The sequence below is a fragment of the Neocloeon triangulifer genome, unplaced genomic scaffold (genome assembly GCF_031216515.1).
Source record: "Neocloeon triangulifer isolate White Clay Creek 2 clone unplaced genomic scaffold, ASM3121651v1 ptg000006l, whole genome shotgun sequence".
In the NCBI taxonomy this organism is placed as follows: Eukaryota; Metazoa; Arthropoda; class Insecta; order Ephemeroptera; family Baetidae; genus Neocloeon; species Neocloeon triangulifer.
Genome location: NW_026775549.1, coordinates 1,776,842 through 1,798,685, shown reverse-complemented (window position 1 = coordinate 1,798,685; position 21,844 = coordinate 1,776,842). Strand labels below are relative to the sequence as shown.

General features: G+C 36.1%; 1 protein-coding gene across 1 annotated transcript in view; it reads left to right on the top strand.

Moving 5' to 3' along the window:
* LOC132194220 (protein CBFA2T3) overlaps nucleotides 1-21,844 on the top strand; it is a 52,451-nt gene that overhangs the window by 8,059 nt on the left and 22,548 nt on the right. The window contains exon 2 of the mRNA XM_059615374.1: nucleotides 9,415-9,585. Within this exon, the coding sequence (XP_059471357.1) occupies nucleotides 9,441-9,585 (145 nt within the window). The 5' untranslated portion in view covers nucleotides 9,415-9,440. The remainder of the gene's footprint in view (nucleotides 1-9,414; nucleotides 9,586-21,844) is intronic.

Here is a 21,844-nt window from a genome sequence, read left to right as displayed (position 1 = left end):
AAGAGAGCGAAATGTCATAAATGGATAAAAATCAAATTGTAATTACATTTTAAAAAAGCGAGCGCCGGGGCCAGTCAGTCACTCGCAGGCGCGGCTTTTTGTTTTTCTGTGTGCGCGGCTCTTTTTCGCAAACATGTGCGCCGCCGCGAGAGAGCACGCGGCTGTCACACAGAAATAATTCTGCATGTGCGCTACTCCTTTGATGCTCCACTGGCTGTGCTGATTTGCTCTCGCCAGCCACTTTGTCTCAAAAATTAAAACCAGCTGCTCGCTCGCGAAACGCTGCATTGCTATTTGGTGAATGCACTAAACGTGACGAAGAAAAGTTATACTTTGTCGTGTAAAAAAAGAGGAAGAAAATATAGATAAATTTTCTTTTATTTTATAACAAATTTTTGGTTGGCCTGTGATCATTTTAAACAGGGATTGTTAAATTTTGAGTAAATTTATACAATTTTAAAATTCAACGATATCTTTGACTTTAATTTTTTATATTATAAAGTTATTTTTTCTCATAAAAAATATTATTATTGATATTGATAAATGATAATACACTGAATTCAATTTTATTTTGCAGAAACATGAATTATTAAATTTGCACTTAATCTGCTTAAGTGCCTTAAATTCATTTTCGGGGTATTAAGAAATTTAATGCGATTTAAAGACATTAAATTACGTTGGAAATTTGCTCGTCCTGCAAAAAAGGGAAACAAAGCAAAGAATAATAGCGTTTGAGGGAAACGAGTTTAACTTTGCTGGTGGTGCGGTGGGTGAATTATCGCTTTTGGCACATGTGTGCATTAGCGCTTTGGTGGTTTGCTTAAGCGAGACAAATCCGCCGTGCAGGGCAATAAAAATGTTTAATAAAGGCTACTTGATAGCGGCAACACGCTGCGGTCTGCGAACATAAAGCACCCTGCAGCCGAGACCAAACAAGAAGCTGCTCTCTAATAATGTAATAGGGCTTAATTATTTCGCACGTGTCCGGCACACGTGCAGTTATGAATCTTGTACTTCCTCTGGAAAAGTAACTTCAGAGTCCCACAATTTCCTGTAAACCACTTTTTAAAATGTGATTAGGTGAGATCTACTATTATATACTTCTTCAAACATAATTTTTCTTCTGATTAAATGGCTCTCAAAAAAAAAAAAAAACATTGCTCTTGTTTGTTGTTAAGTTTTGGTTCAAAAGATTGAGCATTTTAAAGTTTCTAGCCTCAGTTTACATGATTATTTTTAATAACTGATTGTGAGATACACTTTTGTAAATATGATATAAGGGGTGATAAAAAAAATTTATCAAATGTTCATATTTAGCTTCAAACAACACTAAAAGTAAAAAAAAAAATGCAATGCAATCTTTAAATAAGAGGAATTTGGCGTAAATTTGTTAATAGATGGATTTAAAATGTTTTAAATTAAAATATGTTTATGAAGTTCTGTGACATTTTGTTGGGGACAGGGTTTAATCAGTTTGTTAAAATAATAAACACACTAAAATTATTTTTCTTCGTTTGAAAAGGCAAGCATGTGGCGCGTTTTTTGCCACTTCCTCACGTTTGTGGACGCAATGAGCCAGCAGCTCACACATGGTGGCGGCGGCGGTGCGAGCCTTAAGCACACCTGACATTTCACGTAGGAAACGCGCCGCTTGCCACAGAAATTTGTTCAATAATGAACGATGAGAATGCACGCCCTGAGAATCGGCCACGTTGAGTGGAAAATTTGTTTTTGCGCCCCATTTTTCTTCCCCCGGCTCTTTATTTTGCTCGCTGCGAGCACCTTTCCTTTTTCACATGCGTCTTTGTGCCGGCTTGTGAATTTCAGGCTGGGCCGAAAGACAACGTTTTCCCAGCCGTTACTGTTCCCCGAAAGACTTTTTGAATGTGATTACATTATTTTTATCTTTAAAATTATGATTTCAACCCTTTTTTTAATAAATGTGCACGTCATTTTTTCTAACAACATTTTTTAACCAAATGATATATGGACTTTTAAATATAAAAATAAGTAATTTGTAACCAAAATTGATTAATTCCTTTCATTTCACACGCAATTCTATTTTAAAGGATTTTTTTATTAATGCAAATTAAGATAAATTTTATTGAGAAATTGAGGGAACGACATCTGTTCTTTTCACTTCAACTTCGAGATCGCGCGGGCGTGTTTTGCTGAAGATTCGGTGAATTCGTTTGCTTGTGGCCGAGTTGTACACAAAAAGCGGGCGGAGTGATGCAAGACAGACGGGCCTGCCTAGATACACTGGCTGTCAAATTTAAGTGAACATAACGCAGGCATTTCCACCTCATCACTTACGACTCTGATGAGAGAGAGAGCGAGCGCTGGCCAGTCTCACGCCAAAAGACACTCGCCATCTAACAAGACGGTCCGAAAAGTTTTCTTGAACTTTGACTTTGACTCTCTCTCTGCTCTTTATCAACCCTGTGCCGGCAGCAAAGTGGCTTCAACTACAATCGGAGTTAAGAAATAATATAGAGCTGAAAATAATGAAGCTCAAAAGAATAAAAGAAACTTAAAGTATCAACTATTACATTTGTTAAGTTGCAACTAAAATTAACAAACAATAATATTTTGAGTAATCTTTCGTTTTTTTAATAATGATTTAATGATAAAAAATTTTTAGAAAAATTAATGCATTTGTTTAGGCATATAATTAGAAAATTTACTAACATGTTAAGAGACAATTTTAAAATATATTTGAAGAACCGTAAATGTTATTGAATTTTTAACGTCAGGATATTAAATTAAATTAATTCAATGGTGAATCAAAAATAATTGTGTGCTTAATTTTTTTCAAAAGCCCTCAAAAACAAAATGCGATATAAGACAATTAAAAGAAAATATAACGGAATTCTAAAACGAAGCAAAACACCAATCGCTCTATTTTGAAGCAATTTTTTTTTAGTAACAGTTTAAAAGTGAATATCAACGCTTATCAACTCGAACATATTTAAAATAAAAATAAATTTTAAAAAAATTTCTCTGAATTTTTAATATTCGGATAAGAATATTGCATTTATTAAATAATTTTTTTTTTAATAAAATTCAGGGTATGATTAAAGCATGTAATAATTTTGCCCAAAAATTTTAATTATCCCTTGATATGACGCACTAAATGCTCGTCATTAGCATACAGCTAACGACCAGCAATAAAAGTCATGTTGCACCAAAAAACTTCCAAAAAATCACAAATTACGCTCTGGCGAGCAGACTTTTAATTCGCGGGTAGACCAAAAATTTATCGTCAAAGGCCTGAAAGGTCGGTGGGTGGTGTGGCGGGTTGCAGAGCTCGGGGGTGGTGGATGTGTTCATTCATTCGTTTGGCTCAAGGGGTTGCGGTCGGAACAACACGTCCCCCGAAAAGCCTCGCAGCCCCTAACCGCATCGCATTACACGCCGACCGGTTCGCTCTGCGAAAAATCTCTGCTGCGGGGCGGCGGAAAAATATTTTGCAAATCACACTAGAGCGAACGCAAATTGCTGATGGCGTCATCACGGAAAACACGGCAAAATACTCAAGTGCTCTCAGCCAAAGGCTACATTATTTACCGCTGCACTTTCCACCGCGGGCGCCGCGAACTTCCACCGAGATGAGCAGCAAAAGGTCAATTAATTATCATGTCTGAGTGATCAAGAAGTAATTCAGCCGTCGGGTGAGCTCGCATGCAAAAAAAAATCCCCACTCGCCGCAAGAGAGAATTAAATTTATAGAGAGAAAAAAACAATTTTTACAGTGGCGCGTTCAAAGTATGATTCATTTCATGTTTAACATAAAATATTAGTATGGAATTTGAAGAAATCTTTCATAAAAATGTGTTATAAATTTTACAAACTTTCTTTGATTATAATTATTTTATAACGTGACTTTAAAGTTTGTATTTGACACCAGAATTTTCTCAAATTTTATGATTTTTTTTTTAAATTATTAAATTGAAAGAGATTGATGTCAAAAGTTGAAATTCACATTTTCTTTTGAAGGTGCAGATAAATTATGTCCACTTCAATAAACATTTCAATTATTCCCAATAAATTAGAAAACAAATTAATTCTTAATTATTTATATATGAATTCTGCAATTTTGCTAGCGAAAAAGTAGCCTGGTGGTCACGCATGCAGAGGGTTTTCTTTTCGCAACTGCAGTCATGAGCGAGTGGGCACCGAACGAGCACCATATGGACACGCGAAGGTCGTCTGCGGAGAGTGCTCGCTGCTGTTGTGCTTAATCATAATTCATTTCAGTGATTCACTCTCGTGCTCAAACCCTCCGCTTCTATTTTTCGAAAAACAAAATCATCTTGCGCGCACATGGCGAGCACCAGAGAGCTCCTCCGCCCGAGAGAGACGCTTTCGGCTTTTGTCAGTGAGTTATATATTTGCCGAGAGCTCAAAGCAAAAGCAAACTAATTATAGAGGACGAGACACGAAATGAACGTCCGTGACATTCAAACGCTAAGCCCCTATCCCCCACCGATGTGTTTGAAAAACAATTAAAATTTAGATTGGCGTTTTTCACAGAATGAAATCAGTTAAAAAATTGTATGATTTCTTTCCTAAATAATATTTTGCTACCAAAGAAATAGAAAAATGTTTTAATCTTTTTTATTTACCATCAGGCAATACATACATAAATTCATACATTCATAAATTCATACATTCAAGAAATTAGTAAATTCACAATTTAAAAAATAGTCTGAGAAAACAATCTTTCGAGACTTAAATCATTCTTTTAAACATCAATTTCAATCATATTATATGGAAATTAATATTATACTTACTTTGGGAACTTAAAATTCATGTTAAAACTGCAGTGCATGTTTATTAAAGTTCTTATGCAATTTATGTAATTTTTATTGGTTCAAAATTTGTTTTACAATTAGTCTGTTTCAGTCTGAAGTAGAAATTAATTCCCAAAATCTTGATTGATTCTTTTACTTCCTTTTTTGTGAATTTTTGATTATCTAGTGGAAGAATCATTCTGTTTACCATTGGTGTCTCTTCTCTTTGACAATTTATCACGCATCTGTGCAGAGACAACTGGTCCTTATTTTTAAACCCCGGCGATCAGAAAAAAGGGTGTCTGCCCGCACAAGTGAGACAGACACTCTTTTTGTTTTACAAACACGGCTGATTAATTCGAAGCGACGATCTTTCGCCTTGATCAGCGCGCTGGGACCGAAAAAGAAAATTGAAGAGTACCACCCGGAGGTGTGTTAGTTGTTCTAATTGTGACGATGCACACATGTGCGCTATATGGGCTTGAAAAAGACGTCGGTCTGGCGCTGCTAAATATATTTACTGGCCGGGAACGCAGCTGGCAGGTGCATTTCCTGATGACTTGCGCCTCCCTCACCCCAGCCTTGAACTTTCCGTGAAAAGCGCACGATTGCTGCATTTTTTATTTGACAGCTGAATTATCGCCTTTGTGGTCTAAAATTGGAGACGCTTAACGCATCGAACTGTTGTTTCCTCCAGGAATAGAGACGAATTTTAAAATAAAAAAATTATTTGATTTATTATTTTAAGGAAAAAAGCAACAACAAAATTCCAGATCATTTGCAAATTGTAAATTTTGCATGATTAATTTTCAGTTCTGAATACTTTTTATCTGTATGGAATCATGGAAGAAGTAAAATGTAAATTTTCATTCATTCTTATTTGATTAAATGAGTGTTTTCGTGCAATACTTTTTCTTTAGAGAGGTAATTGGATCGGTGGAGAGGAACAAGTAAGACGCGGTGATAAAAAGCTGCTTTTCGAATGCGTGTGTATGCCCAAAGCTTAGACCATTACACAGGCTACGCTCAATGAAAGCAGCTGCCAAAAAAAAAACGCCGTGTAATTTCTCTGGGCTGCTGCTCCAACATATGATAACCTGGTCATTATGGTTGTGTAAAAATAAGATACTTACAAATCTTAATTTAAATAACTTTATTTATTTGATTCTGTTAAAATAACGATTGCTTTGCTTATTTTGTTCGCAAGTTTTTTTTTAGTTGCAAATTTTTTTATAAAAATTATTCAACATAAACTGAACCAGTTTACTGCCATCATTCAACAATTATTATTTTTTCTTGCAGCTCTTGTTCAGCCTAACACTTGTCCAATTTACTTGCTTTCTCAGTTAGTTAAATTCCTTATATTCTCATGTTTTGTAAATTTTATTTAATCATTTAATTACTAGGTTTCTCCAACACAACTAAATTAAAATAATTGCATTACAAATAAATTGTAACAAAAAAACTATTTTCATGGCTAAGTAATGTGTTTATAAAAAAATCAAAACCTGCTTGTTTTTTTCACTTAATCATTTGTCTACTGAAACCTGTGACAAACGTCTGGAAAAAATTTGAGTCGCGGACTTTCTGTTAGATTAAATTTTTGGCTCTGGCACGCTGAACTGTACTTACATACGCCGCCAACTGTTTTGTATTAAACGTGGGGCGGCGAGCGATGAGGTACGTATAATGGTATTCACGAGGGCCGCAGCTGTGACCATGTATTTGACCCTCGGAGGTCATACGATATAACATCAAGGGCCGGCAGCATGCGTGTGTGTGTCATATTGGACTTGACCAAAGTTATTTGTTGGAGACAAACCGCCCCCTGATGATATTGGAGCAGCAGGTTTTACATAAGCTGCGCTACGTGCCGGCCAACCTGCTCCTTTTCCGCCCCAAGAAACAAATTTTTTTCTCGGACCCGCACCGAAACTTCTTTATTTTATCGATGAGACCCGCGGGACGAATTTTTCCATTTTTCCACCCAGAGACGTGATGCTAAAATTCTATCAAAACGTGCGTGTTTTTTTTCCTCTCTCTTGTGTGGCCATAGCCAGACCAGCAGCTAGACCGGCCGGCGTCTTCAAAAGTTTGCACACAGGCGTGCCTTTGCATATTTATGAGGGCCTGTCGCAAATATGAGTAGCACCTATAGATTGTTTAGCAACTTGCTTCCTTTTCTACCTGTGAAATCAATGATTTGAATTCCTGGAATTAATACTTTTTGTATAAAAAAAAAGGTTCAAGAATTTTGAAATCAATCAAAAATCAAATAAACGTTACCATTGCGTTCCAGAGGGTTGTTGATGAAATAATAAGCTTTTTTTAAATATTATTTTTAACTCTACTTCTACCAATGTTTGGATAATCAAATTAATTAATCGAACTGAAATTTTTGCAAATTTTCATGGTAATCATGAAACTAGTATAATTCAAACAGTGGGCGCATAATGCATGTTGAAATATATATTCATATCTTTTCTGAATCATATCTGCAAGTTACTTTTCTAATTTCCTTATTTTAATACATACTAATTAATTTACATTATGAATAATATTCACATTATGGATGAAGTCGTGTTAAACACATTTTTGCTTTTAAGATGTATATAATATAGCAAAGCAACCTTAATTAATTTTATGAAATTTAACATTTTTAGATTGTTTAGAATCGTTTTAGAAAGTTTCAAACACTCAGTCAAATATAAGAAACAAATTTCTTCATACTAATTGACAACTTTAAAAAATAATTTTAATAAATATATAAATCAAATTAAAATAATTAATTTCAAAATACTTACAATTTTTGTGACTTTAAACTGTTAAATTAAACAGCGACATTATTTAAAAAACAAAAATTACTATCATATTAAGCTACAAAGATATTCATAAGATTATTATTACAATATAATTAAATTATACATTTTTACTCAAATTACTTCTTATTGTTAAACTTAATGTTTGTATCAAATTTAGACATTTTGTATTGTTTTTTAGTATTTTTTCTCGTTTCTCAAGATTGGGAAAATTTTGCAGAATCAAAGAAATTGAGAGCAAGCAGTTCGCAATAAGGCGCGTCTCTCCAGCTTTCTCTCAATATGGATTGCAGATGTGGCCCGGTGGTGTCACGTGCGCCGGCAATATTTGCTGCTGCAAGTTGCCGCGCGCCAGCCCCCATTAATCACTTTCGCAGTCAAATAATTAGATTCGCTGCAAAATATTTTCCCCGTCTCGAGACGACGACGTCTCTTTGTGCCCGGCGGCGGCACTTGATTTATTTTAATAAAGATCCGCGAGCGAGCGAGCGAGAGACGAAGACGCTGGAAACGGCAGCGGCGGCGAGCACGTGTGCTTGAAGGGTTAAACTGGCGTGACAAATCCATTCACGCGGGCGGCGCGCAAACAAAGCTGACACCTCTCTCGGCGCGCGCTAATTATGCAATCTGCGACGCATCCCGATCAAAAGCGCCGTCTGTTGTCGTCAGTGATGTTTTTGCACGTTATCGAAGACGCTTGACAAGTTTTCAACGCAAACAGATTTGCTTCTTCAATTTGTGTAGTAAAAGATTTTAAATTGTTTATATAACTTCGAAAAAATAATGTCAGTGCACAAACTTTAATTTTAATACTACACTGTATAGTAAATCTGTACAACATAAAATTATTGGTACAAATTATAATCTTCTGGGTAGAGCGTTTGACAGGGGGGAAATTTTGGGGACTCCTGGGAATTCCCGGGATTTCCCATTTACAGTGATTTCCTTCACATATAATAGAGGCAATTAAATCAAACTCAATTTACAATAAACGCTAATTCTAGTCATGTGCTTGTGTCTTAAAATGTTCTATTTCGCAGAGTGGAGTCAAAAAAACAGCCTGAAAAATTCATCAAATTATGAGGACGGAAAAACTACATTTTAAAATTACATGACATAATATATATATCGACATATGTCTGTTTATAATATATTTTCCCGGCCTGCAATTGTAAATATTCAACACGCACATCTGAATATTGCGTTGATAAATACCCTGTTTGCGGCACTCAAAGCGCAAATGAAGCAAATTTGCGTTGCAAGGGAGTGTGTGTGTGTGTATATGAGCAAACCAATTCGAAAGGAATGATCGTGTTGCGGCGTCTGGGCGGTTGGTTCTGGCGTGATAACCGGATTAAGGTTCGCAAGGCTTATCAACCCCCGGCCCGGCGGCGCTGCTCCTTCGCGTCCCCCTCGCTTCTCTAGCTCGGCAAACACTCGCACGGCCTTTTGCAAATCGCACAGGGCCAAATAAATATATATCCAGCCACTTGTGCATGAAAGTAGTAAATTCACGCGGTGGTCATTCAAATTGCGTCATCAAGAGCGCCTCTCCAGAGAGAAAGAGCGAAATGCAGCCGGAGAAAAAGAGAGATAGCTCGCCAGAAGCATCTGTTCTCCATCCCGCCGGTTCTCACCGCCGCAAATGTGGCGTGGGAATTTTTTATCAAAACATTCAATGCTCTCGCGCGGCTGGTTATTAGAATAGGAAAATAATGTTATTATTATTCGCGGTGCCGCCTCAGGCCGAACGCACCACTACTTTTTATTCACAATTTTTCTTCCTCTTGTTTTCGCAGACAGAGCTCGCAATAGTGGCCGGCGTATGGAGCCAAAGCTTCTGCAGGGCAGCATCAAGGAGGAAGCCCCGGAGAGGCCCCCGCAGCAGCCGCCCAGTCCAGCAGCCCACAAGGCCAGGAGTTCGCCGCCGGCCTCCGAAGCAGCTCGACCAACCAGGGCTTCATCCAAAGGTAGGATAATGTTAATTTTATATATGAATTTATTGCATTTCAAAAATGAAAGTTCTGGTATTAAAATTTATAATGATTCATTGTTGATAAATGTTTATTATTTTGTTAAATTGAGTTTATATCACTGAAGAAAAACTTAATAATTGTGCTGCTTTTAGGTAATTTGTTTAAATTTTGGTTTATATAAAATGCTAATAGTTAATTTTTGATGTGTTAGAAGCTATGAATGAATTTAGCTACTTTTCAAACCTCAACACGAAGTAACACAATCAACAAAATTTGTGTGAAGTTTTTCTTATTCAAATTTGGTTTTGGAAAGAAAACAGATTTTTTAACATTATTTTACTTCTCCATGATTTTCTATTTAATTTAAAATTTCCTCATAGAAATCTTTTTTTGATGGATTAAAATCTTAATTTGGAAATTTTTACAATAAATAATAATATAATATATATATGTATTAAAATAGGCTTAATTGAGAAACAGAAATAATTCAAATTTGCCGATTTACAATAAAAATTGTTTTATGTCGATAACCGAGCAAAAAATCATCATTTTCAAATAAAAGGATAAAAGTTTTGGCTTCCAATAGATATATGAAAACAATTGTTGGATTGCCTAATTTTTCATCTCCTTCCTAAATTTCAGACACCGTGTCTTTCATGAAATTTTGCCAAATCGTGACGCTCTTTGAACTTTCCCATTGGCGCGCGTTCTCATCTTCGATGCAGATGTCCACTTCTCATGATTCAATTCGCCGCCGACGGCGCTCACAATTTCTCTCTCACGATAATTTCCAGGGGGCTGTGCGCCTCTCTACAAAGGGGAGATGCGAGCGCGGAAGGGTTGGTTTGTTTTTGAAATGTTTTTATCGTCGGGCGGCGGGAATTAGATTAAGAAAAGACATGCGATAACAAAGGCTGCGCTCTCCCATGAATAAGAGGCGCGCACTCAGCATTCGCATTCCTCTCACTCGGACGCGCGCGAGGGTGATTAATGATGGATATTGTATATTGAAGTGTGTCTTTATATTAGGCGGATAAGTGTTTCGTTTGTGATGCCACCCGCACGTTTTCTTTTTCTCAAAGATGGATAGATAGAGAGTGAGAGCGCCCCGAGTGCGAGAGGTCCATTTAGTTGATCCCAGGCGAGAGAGCGAAGGAGAAGAGAGAGAGAGAACTCTTTACATGGTGCAGGGCCAGTGTGCGGCTGATGTCGTGTGTGCACCCCGTGAGAATCGGGACACGTGCCCACCCACCCGACACTGCTCCACCTCAAACGCAGCGGCGGCGTTTCCTTCCCAAAGATCTCCGCAGGGAGCATTTTGCTTTTCTTACACAAATAATTACCTTTTCGTAAATAATGAAAGCGGTGGTAAATCTCATCGAGCTGTAATTTTAATATCTCCATTCAAATCAGACTTGCAAATTTTATGCGCTGGATTTTACTATGTACTCAATTAAAAATTATTTTTCCTCAAAAGATTAAGTGAGAAAAAGAGTTTGCTTAATACCTCCTAATTTTTTTGTTAATTAACTCATTTCTTAATTTTAATTATTTAATTCCGTTAAAATCATTCACCTTATCTTCCAGGGAATGCAATTACAAATTGATATTTCAAAAACGCTCAGCTCACAAAGATAATTTAATGTTTTTCCATGATAAAAATAAATATGCTGATTCATAATCTACTTTGTTCATTATCTGAATTTGTGGCGATAAAGCAGACACTAAAGAGTGAATTACGCACTTTCTGTGCATATTTGTATGCACGGTTATTAGATAAGATTACTTATTACTTCAGCAGCTGTTATTCAATCTGGTATTGGCTTTGCATTACTATGGAATTGAATCATTCACTTCAACAACAAATTTTAATTTTTCACGGTTTTTCATTTATAATTTCCAGGCCAATAAGTGCCCTGGGTTTTTACCTCTTGAAATTTTGAACAAAAAGAAAAACCCGTTTTACCATGACTGTCAATTAAAATTACTAATTTACTGTTAGCTATTCACAACTTCATTGGCAGAACAGATCGAAGAAAAAGAAATTATGCAAGAAATCAAAACTCTAAACTTATCTTCTGTACATAATAAAAATCGGTTTATATGTTCGTGATTATTAACTTTTATGACTTTTTGTGAGAGATTCAAAGAGTTGAATTCGAAACTATTTAAAATTTTGACAAACAAAAACTTGAAAAAGACTAAAATGTAAAAATATACAATGAAAACTATTTTTCTTTATTTCAATTTCATGCTAATTAACGTTAAATTTTTTTGTAAGTTTTCAAAGATTCAGTTTTTTTTTTCGATTTTGTTCAGATAGATATATTATTATTTTCAAGCAATGCCTCAAAATCTTCACTAGGCCCAATAAAGTGGGTGACAGTTAATGATCGGCAGGGTTATTCAAGCGGGCTGGCACGCATTCATCGTCGGGCGCCGCTCACTCTCTCGGTGTGTACCGAGGAGCCGTTTGAATAATGACGGAGGCGCAACCTTTTAGCGACCCACCATATTTCGTGCACCTGTCTTAGCGCGTCCTTTGTGCGCCGCGCAAGAAGCAAGACGTATCAATTTCTGCGGCACGATCCATCATCAAAGTTGTCCCCGGCAAAATGTGTCGCTCAAATTAATTCTCCGTCGCTCCACCAGAGATCGATTGAATATGCATGATTTTTTCGCTCTCTCGACTAAACCTTTAAAAGCCGTCCAGGGAGAGAAAAAGAAACGCGTTTGCACAGAAAAAAAGGAGGAAAATCTGGCTGGCTAGCAAAAGCACGGCTTAATCTGCTGATGTAGCAGCGCTACATCATCGGCTTAAGTCTGCTGCTCATTATGAGTGCAGCCTCTCTCTCTATCTCTCTCTCTGCTAATACACACAGCGCTGTTTCTTCTCCTTTTTTAAATTCGCGCTGCGACGGCACACGTTTGCTTCTTCTCTTTAAGTGCAATACAAACGGCCTTAAGCTCTTAAAAGCTTTCTCGATTGCTAATTTTTTGAGAGAAGGAAAATTCAACGTAGCATTATTTTTTGTGATGTAAAAATGAAAATATTAAATTTCGTCAGTAAAATACGTGAATTATATTAATTTTGATTAAATTTTTGAATACACTAACATATTTTTTTTGCTTTCATTGTAAGTCATTACAATTTTTTAAACTTTTCTATGAAAATTAAAATCATTTGTAAGTTTTCGTTATAAGTTTTACTCTACCTTTTAATTAAATTCGTTTGACATTTGCTCAAAGATATAATTAAATACAAGTTGCATAAATTAATCTCTTGATATCTTGCACTGTTTGCCGTTAGAATGGAAGATTGAAGATGTATGACAGAGGAAAAAATATCCTCTTAAATTATTAATTATAGTGTTCACATCTTATTCTATATAATTATATACTGGTTAAATAACACACCGGAATACAATGTGAAATAATGTTTATTTAAGATTTGAGTCGATTCAAGCATTAAAATTTTTTCATGATAACTTGCATTTAGATTATCTTAATTAATTTATCTAACAATGATTTTGTTGGATCAGGAATTTTAAGTCTTTTTTTAAACAAATTAGCACATAAAACCATTCTAGTGTTGTTTTCAACGACGAATTTATGTATAATGTTTGCATTTTAATCTGCTGGCAATTAGGAGCGGAATTTTTCGGGTGCTGGTAGGTCCCACGCAATTATCAGGCAGCTCTCTTTGTCGAAACACACGAGTATATACGAAAAAAGACGCGCAATGTGGGCTCTAAATATTGCGCTGATCAACAGCCGGGACCAAGCAAGGGTTGCTGCGAGGGGGCAAACACAAAGATCAGGGCGCCCGTATCGTATGCAACCAGCCAGCCAGCCAATCTCGCCTTTCTTCTCTCTCAATGTTCGCGAGAGAATTTTCGCCTCTGGCAAAACAGGTTGCAGTTGCGAAACAGGCCTTATCCCGGCGCGCAGACCCACCCCAAGGGACCTCACCCCTGCTCGTCCCCCCTTCACACACACATTTAATTTTTATATTTTAATCCTGGCGCGCGTTATCTTGACCGGCACACAGACCGAGTGCGTTTTATCAGCAAGTAATTGTCGCCCGGGCGCTGCACAGATTCCGCCGCCGACGGGATTGTTTGTTTTCAATTAATTTGTCCGCGGCTGCTGCTGCGGTGCGCCGAAAAAATGGAGCAAAATAAATACTGGTGATAAAAGCAAACTCGTCACCATTGCAAAGCCCCTCCATGATTTTATTATTCCACTCCGACTCTATATCTACTTCCAAAACTGGTTTTGGCTCTTTTTAATTAGTTTTCAACGTTTTCAACCAAGATTTATCTCTTTCGATGTAAAAAGTTTAAAGATGCCTGTCTTCTAAAAGCAAATCCTTCTTAATGATGATTAAGTTTTAAAAAAGCGGATTAATTTTGTTTGAGGAAATTGACACTCGAGGAGATGATCATGGAAATGAATAAAATCGGGCATTTCCTCATTGTAAAAATTTGTTTGAAATAGGGTCGTAGACCCATGACCAAAACTGGTAGAGCCGTTTTGTTTTTTAATAAAAATCGTATTAATTTTGTCGCAGGTTTTAAAATCATTCCTTTTTTTCTCACAAGAAAGTACCTAATTTTAATATTTTTTTTTATAGAATAATTTACTTGCATAATCTTGCATTCATAAATAGAACAGGCATTTCTCCAGTAATTAAGTGCTAGCACAGTGAGAAAATTTAAAATAATTTCTGTAGCACAGAAAATCATATTATTTTTTTGAATAACTAACTATAATGCTTTTTCAATACGCCACCAACCAACTTATAATCAAGACGAATGACAAATGTAGCGACACTAGCGTCTTCAAATTACTTTTTGCTAACCAAACTTTTTAATTTTGTTAACATAAATAATTTTTTTTTAAAAATTGTTAATAAATATAATAAAACAATGGCTGCATTTATTGCTTCTGTATTCAAATAAAAGATTCTAAATTACAGTGTAATTTGAAAAAAAAAATTATTATAATATATAACAAAGGATAAAATCAAAGAGCATTTTATTAATTTTATTAAATATTTGCCAAACATTTTATCTGACCAATGTTTTATCTGCAACTGTGCACGCAATCCTTGCCAACTGCTGCAATCTCGCGATAGCTTAGACCAGGACGACGAAATTTCTCTCTGCTCACTAACACCGATGCTTTTCTCTCATCAAAGCTCCTCTTGACGACGCGACGTGATTCCGCAAAGGAAAGAATATTTTATTTATCTATAAATTCGCACCGGCCGGCTAGCAGGAAATTGTTCAAAACTGATTAGAGGGTTTCACGGCCGGTTGAATAATAAATACAGGGCGGACTTTGTGTGTTTGAGGGTGAAAAACGTCAGCGGCGTGCACAAGTCGTGCATTTCCCAGGCAGATCAGCCTTTTCCGAGACCGCCGCCGCCGCTTGTTTTTAATCGGCTGAAGGGACCGCGTTGGACAATCAGAGGCGTGGGAAACGGAACGAGCAGTACCATCTATATTTCACCCGGGGCTTATAAATTATGAGCAAAAGCGCCAGGTTTGTTGCTTTGTCTGATATTCGGACGGATTTGCTTTTTCTGCCAGATGGGTCACTTTTCTAAAAAAAAAAAAAATAAAATAAAATAAATATAACCAGACATATCAATTGCCAGGTTTGAAAAACAAAAATTTGAACTTTCAATTTTCCATTCTCTTTCTTTAAGAAATCAGTTCTGCTCAAAAACAGTAATATTTTTCAACCTCAATATTGATAAATATAGTGTGATGGCTTTTAAATGATTCATAATTTTACCTTCTTGGTGTTTTTATTTATTTGGGAATCCAACCTGTTTTTAAACATACAAAAAAATATTTTTAAATTGTATTGTATTTTCATAAGTTGCCAAGAAGAAGTTGCTCACTTCTCATGATATTTAGTTATTATTGATTGTTTTTTTCCAATTGTTGCAATAATTTTTTAATTATATTTTTACTTTTTTAAAAAAAATTTCATTGTTGCAAAAATAAACACCCAAATTCTGAAATTGGCCTAGCGTTTTGGTCATTAGCCAGGTGCAAACAGGAGGATAGGGACACGTGTCGGCGGGCAACCGCAGCTGGAAAAAGGGGAATTATTGCACCTTGCCTGGTATTCGGTATGAAAAGGGTGACTATCGATCCTTGATGATGAGTTTGTTCCACCGTGGGAGAAATAAGAGAGGGATTGTGTTCTCGAGGCGTGAACAAGGCTCAGGTGTTGAAATTCCCGGCAAGTGTTTTTTAGACGGAGAGGAGAGCGAATGTGTGTGTGTGTGTGTGTGTGTGTGTGTGTGTGTGTGTGTGTGTGTGTGTGTGTGTGTGTGTGTGTGTGCACACACACTGCAATCCTCCTCGCACCCCCTTGAGGTATTGTTGCCGCTCGAAATTGAGAAGAGAGCATCGCATTATTTTCCTTTCATTCCCGCCGGCTGCATGAGCGGAAATTTCACCAACTGTTTGCCAAAATCCAACAAGGGCAAAATTGTTTGCCACATCGACAAATTAGAGGATTGAAATTTTAGGCCAAAAAAAGAGTTTAAGTAAAAAAATATAGTTAAAATTTTTCAAGATATAAATATGGAATTGAAAAAGAAATGAAGATATGTACTCTTTACTTCAGCCGTTACCATCCAAACAAATATGTAAATTGAATGAAAATTCCTCCAATTATTATTGGTACACACTCTGTTGTGCAAAAAAAATACTGCCTAATATAAAAAAGATAACAAAAGCCTCACCTGGCCCAGGCTAAATTAACTCGCCATTCAATTTAGCTGGTGGTTTAATTTAGCCTGGACTTTCGAAGAAGTTTATAGAGAGGCTTTGGATCCCCCCCCCCCGATATTTTAAAAAATTTCTAGGTAATATTTACAGATCAATATTTCTATTAGTTTTAATAAAAAAGTTTAATTCTTATTTAATTTTAACAATACAAAAAAATTAATATTTAAAAAAAAAATTAAATAACTCCAAAAAAAAACTTGACTTGTTGCCGCACTATAATTTTATAATTTTTTTATTGGCTGTGCTTTAAAACGGCAGCTAAATTCTTGTCACATTATCCGGCGAGTTTTACAAATCGCAGTTTATATCCAGGGCCGCAAAGGGCTGCTGAAAAACGAGTGCGGTGTGAATTTGCAACCGCGGCGCGAGCCGCAGAAGAGCATAAACGTCGGTCAAACGGCCGTGTGGAGCGGAGGAAGGGTTCTAATTTTTATGCGGCAATAAAAATCATAATGCGACATTGTGACGCAATTTGGCTACCTCTGCGGTTGGTACACATCATAGCGTGTGGCAACGCGTGGGTGCCTCGACATCTGGTGCGCGCGGCGCCCACCCGCCCGTGACATCGGCCCTTTTCAATCAGAATTATTGAAATGCCGCTGATTTCCTAATAACTTTGTGTGCTGCATGTGTGACTCATCTGGCCCGTGACCTGCATCAGCTGCTGGTAATGTGTGAAAAAAAAAACGAGAGGCAGAAAGAAAAACAAGATGGATAAAGGATAAATAAAAATAGTTATTTGTTATTTGGGGGTTGTCCTCATTTTACACTGGTTTGACCAAAAGGTCGACAGAAAAATGATATTTTTTCACATAACATAGGAAATCACTGCCCATATCAAGATACATTGATCATAATTCTAAAGGGAAATTATTAAATTGATAAATTACTATTATATAAACACAAATTTTAGAAGAAAAATTAAACTTCGTTTATAATAATTGCTAAATTAAATGTTAAACTGTAATTTTTATTTTTACAAAGCCGAATAAGAATACACTTGTAGAAGTTGGATTTTAATTATTGCAGCTAAATTACTAGTGAAAATTTATAAAATTTCATCAAGGTTTAAAATGATTGCAAGGAGTGCCGATTGCATGCGATATTTTTGCATCCATGGAAATTAATTTTAATGATAAATCAGGCAGCAAAATAAATTTTGGTATTTGGTTATTTGAATTGGGAAATGATTTAAAAATAATTACCTTGAAATAAAGAAGAGCGTATTTGTGTTTGGCCTTTTCTCTTTTTAAAATTCGCACCGATAAAAAGAAAAAACATTAAAATGTAATGTATCTGTTGAAAGTAAATTTTGATTGAATCTAATCTTAATAAAAACTAGTTGTTATACCGATATTTTACTTTTTTTTGGCGAGAGATACTAGTTTATTAGCCTAAATGATTCATAACATATTTTTGGTTATTATTCGCCAATTTTACTCGTTGAAGGCAATTGTCAGTGTATGTATTTTTCTTCATGATAACTGACGACATCACCGATTTGCCTATTATTCCACAATTCAAAATAAACTCATTAACTTGCAGTCGTTTGTTTACCGTAACGACATCGTCAGTTGTAATCACGACAGTCCAATCTCGGAGCCGAAAATAAACTTGGTATAAAAATCAGTCCCATTAAATATCATGCGACTAAAAACCGCACGTATAGGAGCCGTTTTGAGCTGCCATTTGTTTGTCTCTCTGAGGCGACGTTGGTGCTTTTTATGTCGTGAGCACATTAAATTATGAACGGTCGGCGACGTGTACGTGCACAAAAATGTGTGTGTGTATAAATAAGGCGCACGGACGAGATTGAAGACGAATTATTACAAGAGAGCCACGCAAAGTCGTGTCAGCTGCGCGCTATCCCGGTGCCACTGGTGTGTACCCAAGCTTGCAGCAATAATTAAAAGCACCTGCACACAGTTAGTTCTATCATTATAAAAGCTGCTGCTGTGTGCCAGCCCGCCTCGCAAGCATTACACCTTCCAACAATAAATGTGTGTTTGCGCACATTCGCCCAGGTACGACCCAGCGCTGGCTACGCGCCGCAAAAGCAGCCTTTATCCGCTCAAAATATTGCTGTCAACAACCACGTTTCCACGTTTACTGAACAAATTCGAGTAACTTCATTTTTGTCTTTAATGATTTTAATAGTAATTTAATTTTATTGTTAATATACGTCAGAGTACTCAGAATGCAGTTCAAAGAAAACGCCAATTTTTACGAGGAAAAATGTGAATTAATTTTATTTAAATAACTTAGTTTTAAAGTTATTTAGCAGATTCAGCTCTTTATGTATAACTATAAATTTGTCTATTAAATTTAAAAATAGTTAATCATGTTTATAGTAATACACATTATGATTATTTTATCTTTTTTTGATATAAATAGTTTTAATTTAATTTTGCTATTTATTTTAAAGTTATTTTGGTCTTCTTTTCAAGCATACATTTAAACAGCTTATGGTGCATAAATTTTGTTTTGTTTGTAAAAAATTGAATTGACAACGCAACATCAAAGTTGTGTTCCATCAAAATTAACAAAATTCCTAATCTTAATTCTTAACCACAGAATGCACAGTGCTATTTTATTGCTTCATAATGTTGAATTTATAATTAATATTATAAAAAATTTGCTATGAGTAAAAAATTACGATGACAACTAATTTGCTACAGAAACAATTGATTTTATAAAGGTAACCAAGTTGTCTGATTTTCTGATCTTCAAAAGCTTCTGTGAATTTATACCAGTTAAATGTTGAAACAGTGCTAAATCTCATTATTTTGCACTATTCTTTCTTAATTATTGGGAATTTCAAAGGAGAATTTCTTTGAAAATAAAAATAAAAACTTTTCACATGACCAAACGATTTTGCATGAATTCTATGTGGTTGATTGGTTGGCGTCTGGGAATAAAAAAATAATATGTTAGTTATATTTGCAATCATTGTATAGCTTAAGTCAATTAATCAACCATCAGAGTGAATTTTTCAAAGCATCATGCACCTAATGGAGTCTCCATTAATTATTTATCAAAAATTTATCTGGCAGATATTTTGTATTAAAAGAAAAGTTTTTCTCTAAAATTTTCTTTGTGGTTTCATCGTTCCTTGTTTGCTTAACATTCCTAAATGATACAGAAATGTTATTGAACCCAATTTTTATAAATTTTTCATAATTTAATCCTTAATTTGAAAATTATTATGTTAAGAAAAAGCATCATTTTAAAATTATTGTAAAATTAAAATTACCACTCGAGTACTTTGGTCGATTATGTACTGCAGCTATAATTATGTAGATACCACTTCAAAAGGAAATATCTTGTCATTTCTACGGACCACTTTCTATAGATTTGCACGTTAATCCAATTTCGAGGCCCGCATGCCGGATTCCACCCACGTTTATGCGTATTTCCTGCAGATGAGTTGTGCGTTGGACGAAAAATGGAAATTCGCCATAGGTCAGAGTACAATTTATTATGAATGCAATATCAAGAGCAAAGGCGGCCTGTGTGTGTGTGTGTGTACCTCTCTCTCGTCTCATGTCGAGCTGTCACCGGCAGCCACTGTGCACCCATTCCCCTCGCAGCCTCATCTTGGGGGTGGATGAGAGAGCGGCAAAGCTTGATTGCATGTCAACGACAATAGGTTCAGAACCAGTCAGCCTGACGGCACTTTATCCTCCTGGTCGCCGGCTCTGAATTTTCACCTTTGTCCCTAATTTTATCAGCGACCGCCACCCATCAAGTGGATATAGCGTGGTCGGCCCATATCCGTGTTGTAACGAGGGGAGATTGTGCAGCGGCAGCTGAGAGCTTGAATTAACAAATTTGCGCTTGTTGACATGAGTGTCTCTTGTCTGCTGCGGTCGAGACAATTACCAAGAATATCACAGCCATTGTAGATTAAATTTGTTAGATATTTCCGAAATTTAGTACGTTGTTAAAAAAGGAAAGGCAGAAATAGATCGCTTTTATTTCATAAATTTCTGATAATCTGTCAAGAATTTTATAATTCTTTGAAAACATTTTATTCAATTTATATGGTTTTAAATTCCTGTAAAGATATTTTACAATTAATCTGATGAGCTGCGGTTTGATTTATAATTATAACTTGTAAAAATACACTTAAGTCTTGTAAAACTCGCCAAGTGATTGCTGACTGTAGCCGACTTTCAATTCATCAAATTAGAATAATTTGATGATATTTTGATCTTATTTCCAACGCATTATTTTAAACGAATTATACTTCCTACATTAATTTAAACAAAATTTCCAGGAAAATTTTCCAAAGGTGATTGAGGTCAATCCTGCTATTATAAAAACCTACACACGCCTTGCAAATCCGATGTTACATCAAACGCTAATTAAAAGCGGGACGATAGCATCGAAAACGGCGCATAATGAGATGAGCTGCCACTCGCACGCCTGCCGCTCGTTTCACATGGCGATGATAATAATTCGAGTGCACACACATACGCATTACCCTGCTGCGTATCGGAGCGGCGCGAGATCACACGGCCGGACAAAAGTTTCATCAAACGGCGCGCACATGCACTTGGCATGTGTTTCGTTATGTAAAGTGCAGATTTGCGCTCGCCAATCCGACGCTCAGGTGCGTTTTATTTCAGCGTTGCCTGCTGTAAAAAGCAATTAATAAACAAACACTCATCATTCAACACATGTCATAGCCGCTCACGGTTTGCAAAAAAATCTGTCCGTGGACGTTAAATCGCGTGTAAATCGGGGCCGTTCATTCATCATTCTTATTCTGTTTGTTTGCTCGGTGCATTTAAATTGTCCACATGTGTCGCATTATGCTGAGCTCATGCCATGGCAAATATCAAACCAGGCACGTTTAACTCGATTTGAACAGATTTGAAGTTAGATGAAATCGTTCCAAATCGAAAATAAAAAGCCAAATCATTCATACAGTTACTCCTAATTTTTTTATTAGGGTAAAAAAAATGTTATTAGAGTGAAGAATTATCGATAGAGGAGAGCAGATTCATGAAGTGCATGTTTTATTGTTGTTGGAAATTACAAATTGCTTATAAAACATACCAGTTTCAATCACGAGATGACCATATTTCATGATAAAGAAATGCATATATATTATTTATAAAATCAGCAAATTTTGGAACTACCTCTAACTAAAGGACTGTTTTTAATATTAAACTAAAATTCAAGCAGGATAAAACCTTATTTTCACTGTAACATTGGAATTCCACATTTAAAATCATCACAATGAATTACTGTTTCTAGCAATTTCCTGGTAAAACTTCATAATTTCAACAGTCACACAAGACTCGACTTGCTGCACTCCTACGTCTCTGTCGCGAAATGCAAAATTTCTGCAATTAAAAGTCAAGCGCTGCGAGCAGAGTGGAGAGAGAGAAACTGCGCGCCGGAAAGAAAAGTTCCGAGGAAAGAAATGG